General features: G+C 37.2%; 1 protein-coding gene across 1 annotated transcript in view; it reads left to right on the top strand.

Moving 5' to 3' along the window:
• The first annotated feature begins 5,828 nt into the window (after positions 1–5,828).
• Positions 5,829–24,495, top strand: part of ASZ1 (ankyrin repeat, SAM and basic leucine zipper domain containing 1) — a 52,538-nt gene continuing 33,871 nt past the window's right edge. Inside the window, exons 1-4 of the mRNA XM_038557469.1 lie at positions 5,829–5,962; positions 6,604–6,703; positions 9,031–9,153; positions 11,182–11,293. Of these exons, the coding sequence (XP_038413397.1) occupies positions 5,858–5,962; positions 6,604–6,703; positions 9,031–9,153; positions 11,182–11,293 (440 nt within the window). The 5' untranslated portion in view covers positions 5,829–5,857. The remainder of the gene's footprint in view (positions 5,963–6,603; positions 6,704–9,030; positions 9,154–11,181; positions 11,294–24,495) is intronic.

Here is a 24,495-nt window from a genome sequence, read left to right as displayed (position 1 = left end):
AAAAATAAAATAAAATGGAAAACCAAGAGGTGCCTGGGTGACTCAGTTAAGTGTCTGACTCTTGGTTTTGGCTCAGGTTATGATCTCATGGGTCATGGGATCAAGCCCCAAGTCAGTGCCAAGTTTGCTTGAAAGATTCTCTCCCTCCGCCCCTCCCCCTGCTTTCTCTCTCTCTTTTTCAAAAATGAAAAATCAAATCCTTGTAACTTCCTATCCCACTAAGAATACTTCTTCAGAGAGGTCTTCCCTGAAATCCTGATTTTAAATTCCCACCTGCCTCCATTACTCTCCATCCCCTTCACCTGGTTAATTTTTCTTCAAAGAACTTATCACTACCTAATATTTACTTGGATATCTGTCTGTTTCTCTTACCACTCCAAACATTTGGAGATCAAGGATCTGGCCTGTCTTCCTTGCAATTTCATCCTCCATGCTTAGAAAATGTAATAGCACAGTAAGTATTTGTGGAATCGATTAATACTATGTAATAATTTTTAAATATTGCCTATCTCTCCCCCCTTGACTGTCTTGTGAATTTTAATAATGCAACATGAATTTTTATAATGCAAAAAAAATGTATTTACCATTTTTATGCCTCCAAAATTATCCCTAAAAGAAGCAGTTAACCCAAGTGGATCACAGACAGGATTAAGAGTTAAGGATCCCCAGAGAATATTTTCAAATAATTGAAAACGATACCACACACATCACCACAGAAAATAAACCAGTCATAAAAAAATGTGATAACATTAAATTTAAAACAAGTTCCTTACAAAATATAGCATCATCCTGTGTACTGGGAAAATGAGTCGTATTAGCTAATCATCCCTAATGTCTGAGTCAAAGCTTCAAAGTTAAACAACAAACAAAAAAAGTGCCAGAACTAAGGAGAACCTAAATTTGAGGAACATTTATTTCTCAGATCCAGCTGGTTTTTGCCCTCTTTGTTTTCCCAGTCTCCTGTCATCAGTGAACCAAGCAGAACACTGTAGTCATTAACAATGTGGGTAGGTGGCTTTCTGACCCACTCCAGGAAGTCACCCTGGGGGAATTCCCAAATCACTTCAGACAAAACTCAATCACCGATTTCTTATCTGTCCAGGAATGAAGCCTGTGATTAACCTGTAAATGAATCAACATTTATTCCGAGTCTGATTTATTAGTCAGATGAAATCAGCTTGGGAAAGAAGCACCACAGTGTGAAAGTGAAAACCCACAGGCGAAATGTGTATCCCCCACTCCCCCAGGGAGATACCGCTTTTGTGGGCATCGCCTTCCCACTCTGGAGCCTAAGACCCTGCTGTGAATTCTGACCACCCCACTTAGCAGCTGCTTCTGTACTTCAGTTTCCTCATCTATAAAACAGACATATTATTGGATGTCTTTAAAACAGCACAACCTCAAAAAGTTACAGGGAGGATTATGGGAATTACTGGATATAGAATGCCTAGATGAGTGTCCGGGCACAGGAAAGTGCTACATCAGCGTTAGATAGTAATTAATCACTAAAAGCATGGACTACAGAGCTGCTTGCTGAGTTAGAATCCCAGCCCTGCCAGGTAGACGACCTTGAGAAGATGACTTTGCCTCCCTGTGCCTCCATTTCCCCTTCCGAAAAATTGAGATAGTATGAACCTCAATAGGCTGAGAGTATTAACTGATTTTGTATAGGCAAAGCCCTTAGAATGGTGACTGGCACATAGGAAGTACAATGAAATGAATTTATTATCATTATTGCTATTATTGTTATATCTTCAGGCTACAATTCAATGCAAGATTTTTCAGACACTGATTTCTTCCTAGTTTTCTGCTTTTAAGATGATCGTTTCTCATCGTTTCTCGTTCCCTTTGTTGCTTCCTTTTCTTTGGTGGCTTCCTAAAAGAATAGTCATTCCCAAAGCATGTATTCCTGGCCCTTTGGTCATTTCATCCTATCCCTTCTGTAACAATATCATTGCTCTAACATGTCCATTATTACCTCTCAGGAGATGATTTCTAGGCTGAATTGATATCTCAGGCCTCTCTGGGGAGCTGCCGACCTTATCTGGACATGGATATTCGTCAAGCATTTTAGACTGGCTTTGAGCAGAACAAAATTTATGTTTCCTCAAAACATTTTCTTCCTGTGTTCTTACTGGATCAGCTTTGACTCCTCTCTCCCCTTCACATATGGTCACTGAATTCTATTGATTTTAATTCGTGAACGCATTCTCTCCTCTCCATTTTTCCTGTCCTTCTCCAGTTCACTCACAATAACTTTTTTTTTTTTAAGATTTATTCACTTATTATTCACTTATTTTGAGAGAAAGCACATGGCTCTTTTTTAAAGATTTATTCACTTATTATTCACACATGGCTCGGGGGGGGGGGGCGGGGAGTAAAGGGTGGAGTATCTCATGCAGACTCTGCACTGAGCGCAGAACCTGAAACAGGGCTCAATCTCACAACCCTGAGATCATGACCTGAGCCAAAGCCAGGAGTCAGATGCTTAACTGACTGAGCCGCCCAGGCGCCCCCACAATTACAGTAACCTTCTCATGGATCCTGCCACCTCCTGAAATCACCTTTGGCAAACAATATCACACATGATTAAACATAAAAAGGAAATGAAGTATAGAACATGCTACTGTGTAGATCTGAAAAACATTATGCTAAGTGACATGTATAGTGACTGGATTAAATAATGTCCCCCCCCCCCCAAATTTATGGCCACTTAGAACCTGTGCCTGTGATCTTATTGTAGTAATTATTATAGTTTTAGGAAACTAATATATATCATATGGATATCACATTTTGTTTCTCTACTCATCAGTTGATGGGGATTTGAGTTGTTTCCACTTTTCGGCTAGTAGGAATAATGCTGCTATGAACATTTATGTTTATGATCCATTTTGAGTTAATTTTTATAGAAGACATGAGGGTTAAGTAGATTCTTTTTTTTAACCTACGGATATTCAGTTGATTCAGCATCATTTGTTGAAGATGTTGAGGAAGTTCCACTCAATTGTTCTTGCACCTTTGTCAAAAAATTACTTGGCTTTACTTGTGTGGGTCTATTTCTAGCTTGCCTGTCCTGATAAGACTTAAAATACCGTATTCCTCTGGGAACTGTTTTAACTATCTAGCTCCTTTACCTTTCTATATAAATTCTAGAATAATCTTATCTATTGTCATAGTCTGTTTGAACTGTTGTAACAGAGTACCACAGATTGGATAACTTATAAATAGAAATTTATTTCTCACAGTTCTGGAGGCTGGAAAGTCCAAAATCGAGGTGCTGACAGATTCAGTGCCTGGTGACAGCTCACTTCCCAGTTCATAGAGCATCTGGTCGTGTCCTCCCATGGTGGGAGGGGCAAGGGAGCTCCTGGGTTCTCCTTTATAAGGGCACTAATCCTATTCATGAAATCACCTCCCAAAGGCCCCACCTCCAAATACCATCATTTTGGGGATTAAGTCTCAATATATGAACTTTAGGGGAAAGGAAACACAAACATTCAAACTATAGAATCTGAATTTACAAACAAACAAAAAACCTCGTTGTGTAAATCCCCAACTTTTAATAATCAATTATATGTGTAATGTGTGTATAACTCCCAAATTTATATTTCCAAGACCAGCCTTCCTCCTGAACTCCATACTCAAACATCCAACTACCCACCTGACAGCTACACTTCAGTGTTTCCTTTTGAATATGTTAATTTTGAGATGCTCATTTCATCTTTAGGTTTATCCTTTGTCTTGCCCCATCTTAGTAAATGGTACCACCAATCAGCCAAATGCTCAGACCAAAAAACCTTCTTTACAGAAGAGTTCGTCTTCAAATAAGACACACACCAGAATGTTTTTCATTAGTTGAAAAATATTTAATGTTCAATTTTTCTTACGGTAAAATCCAAACTACTTACGTAAGTTCCATAAGGTCTTCTCGTTATACACCCCTTCCTTCATGATAGTCCAGCCTCAGGCCTCCTTTTGGTCCAAGCAGGGCAGGGATGAAGATGGAATGAGGTGTCCAGGTACAAAATAAAAGAATTACAAGTGCTTCCTTAAATTTTGATTGTGATGCAAAACAGGATGCCACCAGCTTAAAGTCTCACTTGCCTGCCTTAGTCTCAGGCCTAAGTGCAAGCTTTTTCCTGGCTTCAGGCTTTGGTACTAGCCATTTCCTCTGCCAGGAAAGCTCTGCTTCGACTTTTTTTATGGCTGGCTCCTCGTCATTCAGAATTCTCTACTCAGGTCTACCTACCTTATCTAAAATAACCATAATAGTAGTAGCTGAAATTTATTTACCTCTTACATTGAGACTAAGTCAACCCCAAGCTCATTACTTTATTTACTTTACTCAAAGAATGCTGCGTGTTGGGTACTATCACTATCTCCATTTCACAGATTAGGAGAGTGAAGCAGAAGAAAGAGGCTAAATTGCTGGAGGGCACACAGCTAAAGGCAATAAGTGGTGTGGCTGGGAAACCTAAATGGTTTGATTCCAGAAACCCAGGGCACTTACCTCCTTTGCGGTGACTCTAATTTGCAATAGCCTTAATTTGTTTACTTGCTTCTGGTCTTTCCCGGCTGAGAGGTGAGCTCCTCAACGCAGCTTGTGTTATCTCTGATGTCTCCCCAAAACCTAGTTGTGCCTGGTTGGATTCAAGAACCCGTAATACTTATCGAAGGAATGCATTTAGGAAACACAGGTGGGGACCCAAATAACCAAACTACTTAAAAATACTTACCTGTGAGAGTCTCTGAAGGAAATAATTTCAAAATCTCATATTGGAGATTTTTTTTTTTTTTAAGATTTATTTATTCATGAGAGACACACAAAGAGAGAGAGAGAGGCAGAGACACAGGCAGAGGGAGAAGCAGGCCCCATGCAGGGAGCCCGATGCGGGCTCCATCCCGGGTCTCCGGGGTCACACCCTGGGCTGAAGGCAGATACTGAACCACTGAACCACCCAGGGGTCCCTTGGGAGATTTTTTTAAGGAAAAAAAAATGTATTACACAAACTTTTAAAGGGTGGTATATGGGGACGCCTGGGTGGCTCAGTGGTTGAGCATCTGCCTTTGACCCAGGGCGTATCTTGGGTCTCGGGATCGAGTCCCACCTCAGGCTCCCTGCATGGAGCTGCTTCTCTTTGTGTGTCTCTCATGAATAAATAAATAAAATCTTTAAAAAAAAAAAAACGGTCTATGGCTATTTTCCTTTCAAATCGTCTCGAGGGACACAGACGGGCGTCATCCCTCGACGGATCTCCTCGGCGGCAGCGACAATCAACGTGTTGCCGTTTCCAGACCCCAGCGGCGGCGACCTGAGGTCACGTCAAACTCAGAGGAGGCCTCTTCCTTCGGGGACCGCGTTCTCTCCGTGTCGGGGGCTTTCTGAAGGGAAGGACGGTCTCCGCGGGCCCCGCGTGGCGGCGGCTTTGGCAGGGAGGGAGGAAGCCCCGTCCTACTTGCCGTCACAGTCCCCGTCACGGTCCGCCACGACCCGGGCGCTCCTCAGAGGGCGGGAACTTCATCAAACGACTACTCTACACCTACCCCGAACGAAGAGCGAGTCCGTGCCTGAAAGGGAGCGTCAGCACGGAGCAGAAGCGCGACCGCCGGAGGCCGGGGCCGCCACCTCAAGCCCCCCGGGTCCTCAAGCCACCTCCGCCCACCACAGGTGCGACGACCGGGTCGAGCGAGGGCAAGTGAGCGCGACTGCGCATGCCCGCGCGACTGCGCATGCCCACGCGCCTGCGCAGGAGGCCCAAGGCGTCCGCATGCGCGCCTTCCCTCTCACTGCCCTGCGTGCTCCCGCAGTGCGCAGGCGCGGAGGGGGACGTCTGCGGGCACGGCGGGCACGGCGGGCATGGCGGCCGGCGCGCTTCGCAGCCAGGCGGTGGCCGGTGGAGGCGAGAGTAGCGAGAGCGAGGATGACGGCTGGGAGATTGGGTATCTCGACCGGGCGGTTCAGGTAGCTCACGAGGCCTCGTTTTGGCCGCCCCTGGGTCAGCCCCCCACCCCGGGCCCTCGAGGGCTCCCTGGTGACGCTTCTTGCTTGCGTGTGTTTCCCGGTGGAAACGGGCTCGTAGACGCCCCGCGAGCCCTCGGGATTTCCCGGCCTCTGCTGCGTTGTCTTTCCATCGAATGTGCTTCTCTGGGTGGTCCACGGAGCTCTTTTGCCCCCCTGCCCTCCCCCCTCTCCCCTCCCCTCCCCCTCCCCCCTCCCCTCCCCCTCTCCCCTCCCCCTCTCCCCTCTCCCCTCGCTCCCCTCCCCCTCCTCTCCCCGTCCTGCCTCCCACCTCTCCCCTTTCCCACCTCGTCTCCCCTCCCCTCCTCCTCCCTCCCACCTCTCCTCCTCACCCTTTCCCATCCCCCGTCCCTCCTCTCCCCCTCTCCTTTCCCCTCCCCTCCCCCCCCCATTACCCATCCCTTCCAAGGTCATTCCGGACATGAATTCCTAACAAGCCTTGTATGCGGACCTGCCCTCCACTCCCCCCCCCCCCCGCCCCTAACGCCAATCCTGGCTTTCTGATGTACGAAAACACGGATAATTAAAAAAAAAATTTTTTTTTTACTTTCTCCTTTTTTGTTGTTGTGTTTTTTTGTTTTTAGAAATTAAAAGGGCCGTTACTCCCCGAAGAAAAGAATGAGACGTTTAAAAAAGCACTGACCTCAGGAGATACTTCATTGGTCAAGGAGCTCCTGGATTCCGGTGAGACGCCAGGGATGGTCTCGACCTCGTACACCTTGCACACGCTCGTCCGCAGCTGCAAACGCTCGTCTCCCTCCCCTTCTTGGAAAAGATTCGGAGTTGCTTTGTCTAGCGGAAGCCCGAGGAGCGTTCAGCGTATCGAGGGTTGTGTATAATTCTGCGTGACTGGGACGTCATTCTGCCTTCTTTTCTTCCTTGAATCTGAAGCGCCACCCTGTCGCTTCCATCAGTTCTACTTCCTTCAAGAAGCCTGTTCTACCCCCACTCCAGTAATCTTTTTTTTTTTTTTTAAGATTTTATTTATTTATTCATGAGAGACACAGAGAGAGGCAGAGACACAGGCAGGAGAAGGAGAAGTAGGCTCCATGCAGAAGTAGGATCGACGTGGGACTCGATCCTGGGACTCCGGGGTCACGCCCTGGGCCAAAGGTGCCGCTGAACCGCTGAGTCACCCGGGTGCCCTCACACCAGGGATTCTTACACGTTTTTCTCAGCGTTTCCTGTCTGTAATATTATACGTCTCCAGAATTGTTTCTAGTTAATATATATTTTAGTTCTGTTCTCTCTTCGTGCTAGTTGTGTATGTGTGTAATGGGGCCTGAGGCAGGAATCACAGGCTGTGGATATCTATTCCAGCTTTATTGCCTATTCATTGTGGTTCCTGGGAAAGTCATTTAAACTTTCAGAGCATCAGTTTCTTTATGCAAAGTATCATAATTCTGTCCAGGTTCCTGTAACATTTTTCTGTGATCAGATTAAATGTTCTGTTTTTAGTTACCTGTTGTTGGGGCCGCCTGGGTGGCTCAGTGGTTGAGCATCCATCTGCCTTTGGCCCAGGGCATGATCCTTGGCTCCCTGCATGGAGCCTACTTCTCCCTCTGCCTGTGTCTCTGCCTCTCTCTGTGTCTCTCATGAATAAATAAATAAAGATCTTTAAAAGAAAAAAAAAATACCCAAAATAGGAATATATGAGTTGTTGATAATCATGATCGAAATTATCCAAAGGAGTAACAGACATTTACTACGTACCTGTAAATCCAAAAGATTCACACAGGCCATAGGTAAATGATGTATATAGCAATATGTTTTCCTTTTATGTTAGAGACGTTGCGTGGCTTAGTGAAAGAGCAATCATTTAGGAAACAGTACAGCTCCAGGTTTGATTACTAACCCTGCCACTGATGGCTCTATTATCTTGACCAAGTTACCAAACCTTAAGCTTTAATTTCCCCCTTTTTAAATTGGGGATGCATTATATTGAAGGGTTTTGGGGTGTATTAGAATGAAAGAATACATAAAACATACAGACGTTAAGTAAATATTAGCTGCTCTAACAAAAAAGAAGGATCTGTGTGACTTTGTGGATAATGGAGCTTGAGTTTGTAATTGAAGAATGAAACAATAAAATTTGAATAATTGAAACAGGCCTAATACCTAATATGAACACATGCGAGAGCGTGCATAGTGCTGGTTGGGATGGAATAGGCAGAAATTTGCTTTAGAAAAGAGAATTTACCATGGGGCTTGAGTTTGCAGTAAAACTAGGTGCAGTGAAATGATGGAGGCTCTTGAAAGATTAGATTTTGAAAAGACCTACTGGTAAAGTAGATACTTAGTCAACCTTTAAAGATTTTTTTTAATTACAAAAAATTTTTAAATTAATTTTCAAAAGCCACTAATAAATATATAGGTATACATAGAAAGATACCTTTGTGCCCACTTTCTCCCTCAGTACCCTGAAGTCTTAACTTCCACGGGTAACTCTTAATTTAGCATTTCCTACCAGGTGTCATCATTTTACACTTCAAAAAATATTTTTAGGTTTTTGCCTTCCAAAGCCATTCTTGGTTTTGATACCTATTTCTGTACCAGTTGAGAAACTTAATAAAAAAAAAAAATGAAGGTTCCCTTTGAGTCAGCTGCTTCTAATAGTTGGAAGATGGCTCTAGTTTTGTTATTCTGCTAATATCTTCGGTTCTCTTTAAATTACTAAATATTTCAGATATACTAAATGGTATAGCAGTTTGTCTCCTGACCCTGGAGATATCACTGTACTATAGTTGGTATTTATCATTTCTATGCATGTCTGTATATTTTTATTAAATATATGTGTATCCCCAACCATATAGTGTTATTTTGAATGTTTTTGAGCTACAGTCATTTACTGTGTGGATCCTTTTACACTTAAGCCATTATTACAAAGAAATTCCTTTCTGTTGTAAAGTACATGGTATATGTTACTGTGCACAGTACCTTTTTTATGAAGGTGGCTGTGATTTTTATTTTGGTGGGGAAGGCTGTTAAAGGGTTGCTTTTTATGTTGACAGGCATTAGTGTCGATTCCAGCTTTCGGTATGGATGGACTCCGCTTATGTATGCTGCTAGTGTTTCCAATGTAGAACTGGTTCGGGTCCTTTTGGACAAAGGTGCTAATGCAAGCTTTGATAAGGGTAAGATGTTTTAAACATTTAAAATATGTATTTACTTTGTATCTCTGTTTAGAAGCCTAATTATAGTCTGTTTAGGGGTGGTGATACACACTTTCCACGCTCAGTTTTTATATGTTTACTAAAACAAACCTTTGCACCTGAAAAAAAAAAGGTAAGATGTTGAGATAACTCAACTGATTATGTTGTTTTCTGTGATTTTCTGGATTCCCAAGCAGCTGTTAGGCAAAGTGAAAAAAAGCAAAGCAATTTTAAAAAACTTTCCAATCATATTCTGTGATTAAGATACAAAATCAAATTAAAAACCATAGATTCTTTTTTTGGGGGGGGTGAGGGGAGCCTCTCTTTCCAAAAGAGTTTCCATAGAACCTTTAACTTCTCTGCTGGAGGTTAACCTTTAACCTTGGGTTATTTTTCAAAGGAAAAATGCATTGAAAGAAAACAAAAGCTGATAATTTTGTCAAAAATTACTTGAAAATCGCTCTTTAGAATTTAAAACTCAACTCTGAATTATGTTACCTAAGGTTGTTTCAAAGATAGCTTATTAAATCCACATGTTTTTCTGTTACTAGATAATTTCTACTCTGTATTGCTTTGAATGCTTTTGAAAAATAAGTATATGTGCACATCCAGTTTTATTATATTGAATTATTGCTTATTTTTAACATGTTTCTAATAGGTATGTAAATTATTGAATTCATTCCATAATTTAAATATAGATTTCACTTTAGAATTAATTTTCACATTTACTTTGTATCTACATTAGATATTTGTAAAACCATTTCTACTCTGTTTTCTTCTCTATTTTATGTAATTTCGCATCTTATCAATAGTTTTGTATTTAACCTGCTGCTGTGATTGGTTTTTCTTTTTATTTTGTCATTTTAAAATATCACCCAATGAAAACTGGGCTTAGGAATGAGATTTCTGAACGTGTATAAAATATTCTGCTTTAAAAAAAAATAATAGTTTTCTTAACCATAGAGAACAAATTGATGGTTACCAGAGGAGAGATGGATGGGGGATGGGTTAACAGATGATGGGGAGTGCACTTGTGATGAGCACCAAGTGTTGTATGTAAGTGTTGAATCTGATTACACTGTATGTTAACTGGAATTTAAATAAAAACTAAAAAATAAACTAAAAAAATAATAGTTTTCTTTCTTTAGTTCTTGTAATCAGAGGAATATTTACAGTTATAAAACAGTTTATATTTTTCTTAGCATGTTCACATAAATTCTTTTATGTATTCAGCAGTAACCCCATCAGGTAAAGAGGGCAGCTTCCTATCTATAAACTAGGTCTACTGAGATATTAAGTAATCGCTGTAGTCACAGTTTATCAGTGGCAGAACTGGGATTAGAATTTTTATACTTATCAGGATTATATCACTGATATAAACTGTAGCTGCCATGACCTATTTGAATTCCCCAACTCTTAGCTGAAAAGTGTTTTTATTTTTTTGGTCTGTGATCTCTGTGTGCCATAGGGGTCAAGAGAAGTTTTTAGGAAACAGGGAATTCAGAGAGATCCCAGTAGAAAAGGACCAAAAAGAAACCAATGGATATGGCAGTTAGGTCATTTGCAGTAGGATGGTTTGGATAAAAGCCAGATTTCATTGAGCTGTAAAATGAATGAGAAATAAAGAAGTGAAATCAGAGAATATCGGGTATTGACTTTCAACTACAAGTTCAGCAATGCAAATTTTAATCAACCAAAAACTGTTCGACTCCAAGCAGTATCTTTATATAGCATCCATGTTCTTACCACTCTCCTGTTTTCTTAAAAGGAAAAAAGGAATAAGGAAGGGAAATTAATAAATGTAGCTGTATTTTGGAGATTAAGGCAGTTTATTCCTAAACTCATTTTTTGGTGAAAGAAAACAGTTATCTACTGAGAGTAAGAGCTTTGGGAATAGGTTATAAAATTTTAAAGAGTACAGTAAATATTTAGAATCTTTTGAATGGTAAAAGAAGTCAGAGACATTTCTTGATGTGTGGGGGCATTTCCTCACTTTTCTTTTCACTACAGATAAGCAAACTATTTTGATAACTGCGTGTTCTGCATGTGGCTCAGAGGAACAGATCTTAAAGTGTGTAGAGCTACTACTTTCAAGAAATGCTGATCCAAATGTTCCTTGTAGGTAAGAGCCTTATCTATTAAAAACTATGGATATTTTTCGTTATCAGCCTGCTAAACATTTGATAGCATCATTTTTTAAAAATCATACACAGTGTGTGTTTACTTGGCCATAAAGTTGAGGAATGGTAATAGGTCACAAGGTCATGGTTCCAGTTTTATAAAATTATCAAAAGAAAGGGCATATCATGAAAGTAGTCTTTCAACTTTTAATTTTTAGGGAAATGTTTTAAGAATTTGAAATGAGGGGGAAAGGAAGGTAATAAACTATCATTTTTCATGAATCATACACTTAAAACCGTGATTAAGCTATAATAGTAAAACCTCTTAGTGTTCTTTTTGTATAACACTTACCTGCTAAATAGTTCTATGCAAATATTAAGAATTCCAAAATGATATATTGAAATATTTTCATTTTCCTAAGACTTTTCCACTTATGTTATATCATGTAGGTGATAGCATCTAGATGTGTTGAAAACATGCAGTAACTGTATCTTGGATCTGTTGAAATGTCAGTAATTTAAAAAATGAATCAGCTTAAATTTTCTGAAGTCTTTCCTCATCTCCCTCTGTCTTCTGTTTTATTTAACCTCTGTTTCATTTGATTTTCAAAATGAATAGAGTAGGAAATAGACTATCCAACAGAAATATGTCTAGCATGAATAGAATTATTAAGCATAATTCATTAAAATAATAATGATCTAGTGCCTGATATATAGAAATAACTATACTTGACTTTAGAAGGGTTTTTTTTTCTCCTAATTGAGTTTAATTTCTATGACACCTAGACAGCAGGTGTCTATCTTGTCTCCCAGTGGACACGTTGTAATGTCTGGAAATATTTTTGATTGTCACGTCCAGGAGATTCCCCTGGCTTAGAGTATGCTACTGGCATAATGGATGCTGCTAAACATCCACAGTAGGTAGGATAGCCTCTCAAAACAAAGAAGTACCCATCCCAAAATATCATAGTGCTCTGGTTGAGAAACTAGTGTGAGAAAACGCAAGGCTTATAGAGTGGTTAATCAGTATTTAACAACCAGGTTTTTTTTTTAAAGATCTGGAAAACTACCTTCAGATTTTTAACAAATCAATTCACAGGAACTTTTATTCTGTCATATATGGTATAATCCCTAGTTAGGCTTTACTTTGGATTTGACTGTACTTAGGAATTGGGAACTCCAAGACACTTAGCTGAAGTAAGCCTTGATGAGTCCTACAATTTTAATTTTTACCCTCAGAAGTGGCTTATGAAATAATTTGCCATTCTGGGTTCAACGGGAACTTCTTTTTGCTGGTACTCTTCATTTTTTTTCTACTGCTTCTGCACTGTATTATAGAGAGCAAAATCTTTACCCTTCCAATGACTTATTATCTTGTAAACACACAAAGGAGAAGTCAAGCAAGTCATTGTCATGGGTTCTAGATTATTCTACTTCCATAAGAACTAGAAAGTACCTTTTGTATATACAAGGTATATTTGAGGGGAAAAAAAATCCATTTGCACTAAAATAACAATAGCTTAGCACCTCAAGCTAAAACTATGAGGCAGCCACAGTTTCAAAACTGAAAATCCCAGAAAAGCTGATGAATCTGAAAGAACATGAAATTTGAATTGAAATGCTCTCAACTAAAATAGAGAATTTTACAGCATGGTTGAAGAAAAGAACAATTTGCATCTAATTAACAAATGTGAGAAATACCTGAAAAATTATTCATTTTTAGATGTGATTTAATTTTTTTACTTTATTTTATTTTAAGCTCATAGCATAAAGTAGTGCAATAATTGAACTCTTTTCTTGCAGAAAATGAGGATCTTGATAGAGCTGAAAAGAATAAGTCATGGGAAATACTGCTTTTCAGCTGCAGATTTTATAAGAAGGAATAGCATTAGTGGACAGATGGGGATAGTGTGGTGGCAATGAAAAAAAATCTCAGGACACAGGAGAGTGCAGTTAAGACTTGGTGGGAATTTTATGGATAATTCATTAGTGATAAAAATCAAAACCTATTAAAATATTAGGAATTTAGTTTCAATCCTTATTCCCTCCCTTTTTTCCTTTTCGTTTTTGAAAAATTTTTTATGGTAGAAAAATGTAGTAAAGTATACATAACATAAAACTTGTCATTTTAACCATTTTCAGTGTATAATTTAGTATGTTTTTCTAATGTAAAGTTCTGCCCCAAGCATCTGAAGTTTCAGTCTTTTTGAGCATTGCTCACTTTACTAGCCTGAGATCCCAGGTAAGCTAGAGACCAGCAGCTTACATCTGTTCCTCAGTTACCTGTGGACTATCTGCTGCTTTGTTTTACCTACTGAATTGTTTTTTGAGAAATCACATTTGGTGTTTGTTGCTGTTTGTTTTGATAAAGCAAGCTGTTTGCATATGTGTGTTGAAGACCAATATCACTAAATGCTCTATATTATTTTTAACTTTTCTTCTACTTTAGCCATTTTAGTTCATTATTATGGTGAACATATATTAATATTCAAATGTATTAGATAAAGATTACTTGAAAGAGCAACTCTCATCTGCTTTGAAATTTTATGTTGCTTTCAAATAATGTATGTAAGTAGACTTTAAAATCTGCAAATACCATTTGATTCCTAGGTGTCTCTGAGAAATTTTCTTAGCTTCTTTCAACATTTCTGACATTTCTTATGCTTCATCTTGAAATTGGTTAATGAAAAAAAAATCCATCACTTTAACATGGAATCATTAAGGTGTCTTTATGTCCCACACCAAGCCCCAGTATGACCAGCATTTTTTAAAGTTTAGATTAATACCTCAGTTCTGGAAAAGTCTCATTCATTTTCGAATATTATCTCTACCCTGTTCTTTCCTCTTTCCTCTCTAATTGTATATCTGTTAGACCTCAGTTCTCTCTTTTTTCCCTCTTGTCTTTGTTTCACTGAGTCACATTCTGAATAAGAATTTTCAGTTCACCTTCTCCATCACTGAATCTCACTTCTAATTTATTGCTTCTAATTTATTGTTAAGCTCAACAGTTCAGATAATAATTTCAGTTACTTTCTTTCTAGAAATTCTGTTTGATTTTTTTTTTAACTGTCAGTGTCACTTTTTTTTTTAAGATTTATTTATTTATTTGAGAGAGCAAACACTGTGTGGGCATGCAGGGGGAGGGGCAGAGAGAATCCCAAGCACACTCCACACTGGGTGTGGTGCTGGACATGGGGCTTGATCCCAGGACTCTGACATCTGTACCTGAACCAAAACCAAGAATAGAACAGTCAACTGACTGTGCCACCCAGGCACCCTGACAGTGTCACTTTTTTTACAGCTCTTTGTTCCCTGAAAACACTTTCAAGCTCTAAATTAGAACTTCTTTAATATGACAAATGTATGCAATTGACCCTTGAACAAATGCAGGGATTGGGAACACCAACCCCCTGTAAGGTGAAAATCTGCATGTAACTTTTGATTCCCCCAAAACTTTACTGCTAGCCTTCTGTTGAGCAGAAACCTTACCAATAACATGAACAGTCAACTAACTTGTGTGTTATATGTATTATATACTGTATTCTTACAATGATGTAAGCTAGAGAAAAAATGTTGAGAAAATCATAAGAGAAAATATATTTATAATACTGTACTGTATTTTTTTAAAAAATTTTGTTGACTTATATATTGAGAGAGAGAGAGTGAGGGGGGAACACAGAGAGAGGGAGAGAAAGAATCTCCAGCAGACTTCACACTGAGTGTTGAGCCCTATGTCCAGAGCTCAGTCCCACAACCTGACATCATGATGACCTGAGCCGAAATCAAGAGTTGGATGTTTAACCAACTGAGCCACCCAGACACCCCTGTATTTATTGAAAAAAAAATCTGTGCCTAAGTGGACCCATGCAATTCAAGTCCATGTTGTTGAAGGGTCAACTGTAGTCTACATGAAATAATTACAATATTTGAAGTCTTGGTATCCACCAAGACCCTTGATCCTTTCTGTTAGCAGTAGCTTTTCATGCTTCTGATTCATGACTAGGTGCTAGTCATTATATTCTAAAACTTGTAGGAACAATATGAGGCCACCAGGTAGGAATTTATGTGTTTCAAAAGGTGCCCTGGGCACCATCAGTCCAGGACTCATGTAACCTAACTAAAGTTCAGGGTTTGAAGTCCCCTGGATCATTTGGTGATGTATACTAAGGATACTAGTTTATTTCTGGCTCATCCTTACCTTGAAGGTGTAGCCCTTAGAGCCTCAGCTTAATGTGTGTCGGGTGTGGTTTAGTAAACTTTCTACTTCGTGTAGGCCCAGAACTTTGATTTTCTTCCTCTTCATGTTCACTACCTCCAACGCCACAGCTCATTTTCCGATTGGGTTCTTCTGGACTGGCAAATGCCCTGCAGACAAAAGCAACCACAAATGCTAAGTTGATTTACCTCTGGGTTTTTGCCATCTAGATTTTGGCTTAGTAGTTCTTCAATATATTATTAGTCCTTCAGTTTTTAAGAAATTAAAATTTCATTTAGCTGTTTTGATGCCTTCACAGTTCTGGTACACATTAGCTTGGCATTAATTGGAAGTAGAAATCTGCATCTTCTAAATGTTTTGTTTTTTTACTTACAGGTTTTCTGTTAGCTCTTTAATTCCTTGTATTCCATGCAGACGCTTATCATGTTTAAAATAGAACTAATTTAATATTTAATGATCAACTTTATTACTACGTATAGACCTATCTTGATTTTTTAAAATTACTTTTTCTTAATTTTTAAAATTCTTTAATTCCTTGTATTCCATGCAGACGCTTATCATGTTTAAAATAGAACTAATTTAATATTTAATGATCAACTTTCTATATTACTACGTATAGACCTATCTTGATTTTTTAAAATTACTTTTTCTTAATTTTTAAAATTCTATTTTTCCTCCTATGAGACAAATGGTCAAAAAAATGACAACTTGAAAGCCATTTCAAAGTTAATAACAAATCACATCTTATGTTTCTTTTGGACCTTGCTACTGACAAGTCTTAGCACAGTGTACTGTGTCTAGCAAAATATGGAAATTTAATACTGGTTTGGGTTTTGTTTTTGGCTTTTTTTTTTTTTTTTTTTGGCTTTAGAATTTGTTTTGGGTGTTAGTTCTTTAGCTTGTTTTTAAATGAAACTGTACCAGGCAGTGTGTTGATTGCTCTTAAATATATTCTCTAATATAATCCTTACAACTCTTTGGTAGATAATAGTTTTTACAGAACAGAAAAGTGGCTCCCAAGTATGTATGTTTGTATGTATGTATTTATTTTTTTATTTTTATTTTTTAAAGATTTTATTTGCTCATGAGAGACACACAGAGAGAGGCAGAGACACAGGCAGAGGGAGAAGCAGGCTCTCTACAAGGAGCCTGATGTGGGACTCGATCCCCAGACTCCGGGATCATGCCCTGAGCAGAAGGCAGATGCTCAACTGCTAAGCCACCCAGGCGTCCCCCAAGTATTTAAAACTTTGACTGTAGCACAGGTTTGATAAAGGAATTTACAACAGTTAATCCAAACAGAACCCACCATTGGAATGTATTTATGTTTCCCATCTTGTCTATCTATATTTAGAATTTTTCAACATGACCAGTTTAAACAACATGGTCTTTTCTAATTGTTGCAAAACATGTCTGTGTTAACTGCCTTATATCTTGGGATTTCTTTTTTCCTAAATTATTGTAGATAGTTGAATGTTTTGATTTTAAAAGTCTATAGATGTCAAAGGAGAGTATGTGAACACAAAAATATTATCACTTTAGTGTAGCTTAGTCATATTTAGCCCTGAAAAAAAGGTGGCCTGCTGTCTAATTACTTGCAGCTTGGCAGTTGTGCCATGGTATAGACTTACCGTTCCTTACTTTTCTTTTTATATTGATAATGTAGTAACCAATGACATTATAAATTATTAAAGTCTAAAAGGTCTGTAATAGATGATTGGATATATAATAAAATTTGAAAACTTCTTCAATCTAGCCTTAAATTTGGAGTTGAGATTTTTATTGTTAGAGTAATAATAAGTTTCCAGAAAGTATATATAATTATAATTTCTGTTTTCGGGAATGGTATGGGTTCATCAAATTTTCTGAAACCATTTTTTGAAACATTTCTTATATTAAAAAATATATATATTTTTTTACATTTAGAAGGCAATTTTCCTGGCAGAGAAATTTATTGTATTCGGATTGCTCAGACATGAGATAAAGGTTTTATAAAATGATGTGGCATTTTAGTTTCAATAGATGTTTTTATTACTGTTGATAAGATAGCACATAGTAACTGATATCTAAGGTTTTGACGTAATCATTGTGTGACTGTTAACTTGTTGAATGTTATTGCCTGTTTTAATAGACAGAAAATACTCTGGGAAAAATGTTACTTACTTTCCCTGAGTATAAATTTAGTTGTAAATGTCACTGGAGCATTTGGTAAATTGAGGTGTAATTTTGGATTACAAGATTAACTTGTTTTCTAGTTGTAAGTAAATATGTGACATATCTTTGCTCTGAAAACAGACTGAAGTCACAATATTTTCAGAAATAATTTTAAAAACAGCTTATTTAGAAAACTAGAAATTGTTATTTTGTTGGGGGCTTTTTCCTATATATCTTTATAAATTGCCTATCGATATTCTTTGCCCATCTTTTTATTTACCTGTTCTTTCTTTATCTGAATACAGGAGCTGAAATTACCGTTGTTAGCAGTTTTACATGTATGTGAACATTGACAAATACCTTAGTGTTACCTTGCATACATAGGGCATGGCATTAATATTACTATTCATAAACCTGGAAATCTCTTTGGTCCTTTTGAAAGCATGAAATGGAGAGGGTAGAGGTGAAAAAAGCTACTTGATGAAAGCCCTTGACACTGATCTCTGAAAACACATGTACAGAAACCAAGACTTTAAAACAAATATATAAAAATAACTTCCAAATTCTGACTTGACTTTGTTTTATTGGGGTCTAAGACCAGTGGTAAGTTGTGTGTTAGTTACTACAGCTTCCACTTCGAAGAGACCTGTGCCATTTCTTTTATTTAATTGTGGTCACATGGTCATATCTAGCTTCAGAGGAGGGAGGAAGTATAATCTACTGTGACACAGGAGAATCAGCAACATTGGGTGGACAGTCTGATGATTTACCATGTCACCTGAAATGTAAATGTATTTTCTTCAGGGCCACAATTGTATTTCCTTTTAACTGTATGCTTAAAGCAATTATTAATTTTGAATTTTGAGCATAAATTTGTAGCAAGAAAAATTGATACTTAGCTCAGACTTTTCATGCACTTTTATATATAATTTGTCCCTAATTTGTTCTTTATATTGTCTCTTAAATTCATTGCAGTTTTGATCTCTAATCCTACCTTAAGGGCTACTTTAATTGCCTCCTAATTGATATTTTTGACTACACTAAGTCTGTTCTTTATTCAGTCTTGTGTGCTGTTACTGTAGAACACACTTCCTTTTTGTCTATTAGATAAAGGCCAAACCCTCTGTAATTTGATCCCACCTTAATTACTTTTCACTACTCCTGAAAGTCTAACTTCTTTTTCATTTCATTTCAGCAGTGTTCCTCAGATACATAATCATTCCTGCCTCTATGTTTTTTGCTTTTGTTACTCTTCAATGTGGAATATCATCATCTTACCTCACTGCATTCAAATTGTGTCTTCAAGTGCCAGGTTAATAGTGTATGATGCTTTCTTTTGTTATTAAGCCCACAAGGGTACTTCTGTTCATAAGCTATGATTTTGGATGGGTGACTGTCTTGTTCGCATTTTATACATCTCATATGTTGTCCTTTCATGTTCTCTTGATTTCCCTGTGAACCCTAACTACCCTAGGGCTACATATTTTTTTATTCCTTCACAGTTCTTTCATTTGGTATTAAGTTCTTACTGACTTTGATAGAATGATAATTTGTATTATTTGCAAAACTTAACTGAAACATTATTTGTGAAGTAATAATATGTCAATCCACTTATGCCATAGAAGACATGAAACATGACTTAGAGGCTGAAGGTCTAAGTCCGGATACTGTCTCACCAATTTGTCCAAGCTAATATAGTCATCAAGTATTTTTGAAATATTTAAGGCTAATTTTATTCAGTGATTTATAGATGTGATACCTAACTAGCTAGCAGGGTAGCTGTGAGAATTAAAACAAGATAATGAATATGAAAGTGTTTAACATGCTGCCATTTCGTAGTAAATGCTTACCAAATGTCACATTTACTTAAGTTGATAATATTTCCTGTGCTTTATTATAAGAGCACAATTTCTGAAATGCGTATTTTTGACTGATCTATAAAGTTAAACTAATAAGTATATATACTATTTTTACTTAAACATTTTTATCACTTTAATAAAATGTACATAAATGTATAAGGATATTCTTTTAACTGAACTTTAAAAATTAGTTAAATATTTCAGTATGGCAAATATCTGGATTATTATTTTGGTGGATTCGGAGTAAATGAGAGTTGGGGACATGGAAAGAATGGATGTGAATCACCCTTTCTAGTAGCTTAGCAAAGAAAGCAATGATACAGGATGTTGGCTAAATGGAAAGTTAGATACACTCTGACTTCAGCGATTAGTCTTTAAACTGTTCTAACTGCTGAAGGAATGATTTTCTTTTTAAGTGAAGCTGTAGTTTGTCTAACACTCCTCAAAAGGATTACCCAATTTTTGAGTATAATTGTTCCAAATTTTTTGTAATTAGAAATTATAATCCCATCTTCTTAAGTCTCTTTCTGAGTTTTGATTAAGCTTAGGTCACCATATGCATTTTCACACACACACAAAAAAACTAATTTGAAATAAAAACCAATCATATTTCATGTATTCTGATACTTTTTTTCACATATCTCTGAAATTGGTGTGCCTCTTAAAATTGATGGTGTCATATATCAAATGAAATATGGTTTGTTACTTATTTCATAGTTGTCTTGGTTTATATGTTTTGTATTCAGGGTTGTCCGCCAATATTAGAAGTCCTGGAAGAAGTGAACAGTGTAAAAATAGCATTTTAAGCTTTCTCTCATGATTTCATAGCTTTCAAAAATGAAAGGGTTTTTTTTGTTACTTAAATACACTATTTTAGTGATTCCCACCAGAATAGGTTACTTCCTACATATTAATGGTCTGTGCTGAAGAAAAAGGATGAATTGATATAATGAAGCATAAGACTAAAAGAATTGATTTATTTCTCCATTATGCTTATCTTGTACACATACAGATGGTATTTTAGTCAATAAGAAGCATACTGCTACAATTATATTTCCTTTTGAAAATTTTTCCCACTTTCCAGTGTTATGGCAACTTCATGAATACCTATATACAAGTGGATCTATTTTTGTTGGGAAAGTTTAATATCTCCTGTTAGTATGTCTTTGTAGTACTGTACACTAATTAGGACCTTTACTTGGTCAAGAATTTACTGGATCTAGTCAAGATACTGATTTTTAATATTCATTGGCCCTTATTAAAGCCATTACGACTTACTAAAAATTAAGAAAAACATAAAACTTCTACATAACAAAGCTGTGATTCATATAGTCTTTGGAAGGCCATGTTTTGCCTCATGATTCTAATTTTGCTTTAAACATGTTTAAAATAATAAGCTATGATTAAAGGCTGCTGTGCATCCTCCCCAATCATATTCATTTCACTTCTTTCTTCCCCAGAGGTAACAAGTCTTATAATTTCTATGTATTTTTGTCCTGCCCAAGTTGGATTGATTGATTATCATCCACATGTACTTAGATATAGTAATCCATCCATATATCTATAAAACTCACATCATTTGGTCTATTTTTTATTCTACTTTTTCATTGAAATCTGATTTACAAAGTGAAATGTACAGATCTTAAGTGTACAATTTGGAGAATGACAAATAAATATACCCACACAGCTCACATCCCTTTCAAAATACAGAACATTTTTCCATTATTCTGGGGTGTTCCTTAGGTCCCTTCCAAGACAATCCTCTGAACCGTAGAGGCAACCACTGTTATTTTTTTTCTTCCCTGATTAGTGTTCTGTTTAGTGCATCATACAGTATATACTCTTAGTATCTGAATTCTTCACTCAGCATAAGATTTTTGAGGTATATCTATGTTTTATATATCAGTAGTTTACTTTTTATTGCTGATAAATAGTCCAGTGTTTGAATATATCACAGGTTTTTTTTAATCTCTTAGTTTTATTTTTGTTAATGATCTGTCTTAATTTCACTGTGGTCAGAGAACACAATTTTGTGTGATTTCATATCTTTACAGTTTGTTGATATTTTCTTTATGGCCCAGAGTGTGGTCAGTTTTTGATGTTCATGTTCACTTCTAATAATTTGGCAATATGTGGGTATAATGGTGCATGTATATTAATTAGGCAACATTTATTTGTTCTGTTACTCAAACCTACTCAATGACTACAGGTTTTTTGCTCACTTGTTCTGTCAGTTACTATGATTTCTGTCTTGATCAGCTTTTGCTTATGTTTTAAGGTCACCGTATTCCTGATACATTAACCTTTTATGAAGTATATTCCTCTGCATGTTTAGTAATGCTCCTTTATTATAATATACTTTATGTAAGATTATTAGTAGAGTGGTTTCAGCTTTCTTTTAGTGTTTGTATAGTATCTTTTTCCGTCATTTTACTTTCAGCCTTTGTGTGTGCTTTTATTTACAGTTAGCAACAGACAATTCTTTTTTTTAAATCCAGATTGAGGGATCCCTGGGTGGCGCAGCGGTTTGGCGCCTGCCTTTGGCCCAGGGCGCGGTCCTGGATATCCGGGATCGAATCCCACGTCAGGCTCTGAGCCTGCTTCTCCTTCTGCCTGTGTCTCTGCCTCTCTCTCTCTCTCTCTGTGACTATCATAAATAAATAAATCTTTTAATGTTTTAAAATAAATAAAAATCCAGATTGATTAACAATAGTTTCCTTTTAATAGGAATATTTAGTTCACTGGCATTTAGGGTACTTACTGATGTATGTTTCATTTCGTTGGTGTTCTTTTTCCTCAAGATTGCTTTTAGATTTTTATCTTTTCTTATTCAGTTTCCTATCTTGCTAGTTATTCATTCTTCTGTTGTTCTTTGAGTGGCTACTCCACAGACATTGTTAGCATGTACTTTTTACTTATGAGTCCATTATATACGAATACTTTTACCAATTCCTGGACAATGTCAGGAATCAGAATATTTTAACTCCATTTGCTCATCCCACTCCTACCTTTGTGGTGGTGGTGTCATATATTTTAAATCTCTATGTGTTTTAAGCCTCACAGCATATAATTATCATCATTTTATTATTGCCGTCAATTATGTTGTTATGAATTCTTATTTAGATCTAACGTATTATCTCTGGTATTCTAGATAGATAGATAGATTAGATAGATAGATAGATAGATAGATAGATAGATAGATAGATAGATAGATTTTACTTATCTATTCATAAGAGACACAGAGAGAGGCAGAGACATAGACAGAGGGAGAAGCAGGCTCCCTGTGGGGAGCCCGATGCAGGACTCGATCCCAAACCCCAGAATCACGCCCTGATGCCCAACCGCTGAGCCATCCCAGGTCAGGTGTCCCTCTCTCTGGTTTTCTTTTTTTTTTTTTTTTTTTTTTTTTTTTTTTTTTACTCTCTCTGGTATTCTTAATTCCATCCTATAGTTTCATGTTTCAATCAGGGATCATTTGTCTTCTGAAACCTTTCTTCACTGTATTTGCTGGTGACAAAGTCTGTTTTTGTTTGGAAACCTTTTTATTTTACTTTAATTTTGAAAGTCATTTTAATTGAGCACAGGCTTCTAGGTTAGATGTTATTTACTTTTGGTATTTTAAAGCTACATTTTGCTGTCTCCTGCTTCCTTTGTTTCTATAGAAAAGCTGTTAGTCTTCTTGTTGAAGATACTGTATTTTATCCTTTGGTGGGTTTTATGATTTTCTGAGGTTTTTTTGTATTTTTTAAAGGATTTTATTTATTTGTTCATTCATGAGAGACAGAGAGTGAGGCAGAGACACAGGCAGAGGGAGAAGCAGGCTCCATGCAGGGAGCCTGACGTGGGACTCTATCCCGGGACTCCAAGATCACGCCCCGAGCCAATGTCAGGTGCTCAACCGCTAAGAACCGCTAAGCCACCCAGAGATCCCTGTTTGTTTTTTATTTTGAGCAACTTTGCTGTAATATTCCTAAGTATATCTTTCTTTGAATTTGTTCAGCTTGGGGTTTATAGAACTTTTCGATTCTGTTGTTTGATATATTTTGTGAGTCTGGGAAGTTTTTCAGCCAATATATCTTCAGATAATTGCTTTTGCCTCATTCATTCATGTTCTCTCTCTCCCCTCCCCGCCCCGCACCTGAGATTTAGACCATTATATCCATATCACATATGTCTCTTAACCATCTTTTTTTATTTTCCATTGTTTTTCCTCTCCATATTTCACTCTGGGTATTTTCTCCTGGCCTCCTCCTAACCTTCAGGTTACTAAACTGCTGCTGCAGTTAATGTGCTATTAAAATAATCTATTAACTTAATTTCAGTAATCCTATTTTTCAGTTTTAGAATTTCTGCTTAACTCTTTTTTATTCCCTAAAATTCAGGTTTGTAATTAAATTTTTTCTTTGTCTTCTATTTTCTGAAGCGTATTAGTCACTTATTTTAAAGTATGTTTCTAGTAACATCTATAAGTCTTTTTTAAATTGTCTCTTTCTCTTATGGTCACTTGGTTTGTCTTCTAGAATGCCTAGTAATTTTTGATTGAATGTTAGATAGTATGTATAAACATTTATATAGGTCTGTTTGCTTCCAGTAAATATTTTCTTCGGACTGGAAGTTAAACCTTGATCTAATCAGTGATTATGATGGCTCAAGGTTGGGTTTCAGGATTCATCTGTATTTCCCTTATAGCCCTTCAGCGATCTCAACTCAAAGTTGGGATTTTACCTAAGCCACTTACCTTTTAAGGATCATGAATGATAAATTTTGTCTCCTCAGTTTTATGGGAATGCTAAAAGCTCTTCTTTTCAGTCTCTTAGCAGCTGTTTTATGGTCTTCCTTTTACCTCTCCATACATATTTTATGTATCTTAGGAATCTGTATATGCCCTGAAAATAAAAGACCAGATCACTTCTCTGCATGGTCCCTTTTACTTTCTGCTCCTCACTTTTTTCTGGACTCTTAATCCTTAAAGTGT

This window comes from Canis lupus, chromosome 14, assembly GCF_011100685.1.
Source record: "Canis lupus familiaris isolate Mischka breed German Shepherd chromosome 14, alternate assembly UU_Cfam_GSD_1.0, whole genome shotgun sequence".
Lineage (NCBI taxonomy): Eukaryota > Metazoa > Chordata > Mammalia > Carnivora > Canidae > Canis > Canis lupus.
Note: the sequence above shows the minus strand (reverse complement) of the source record. Positions and strands in the feature narration are given on the sequence as shown.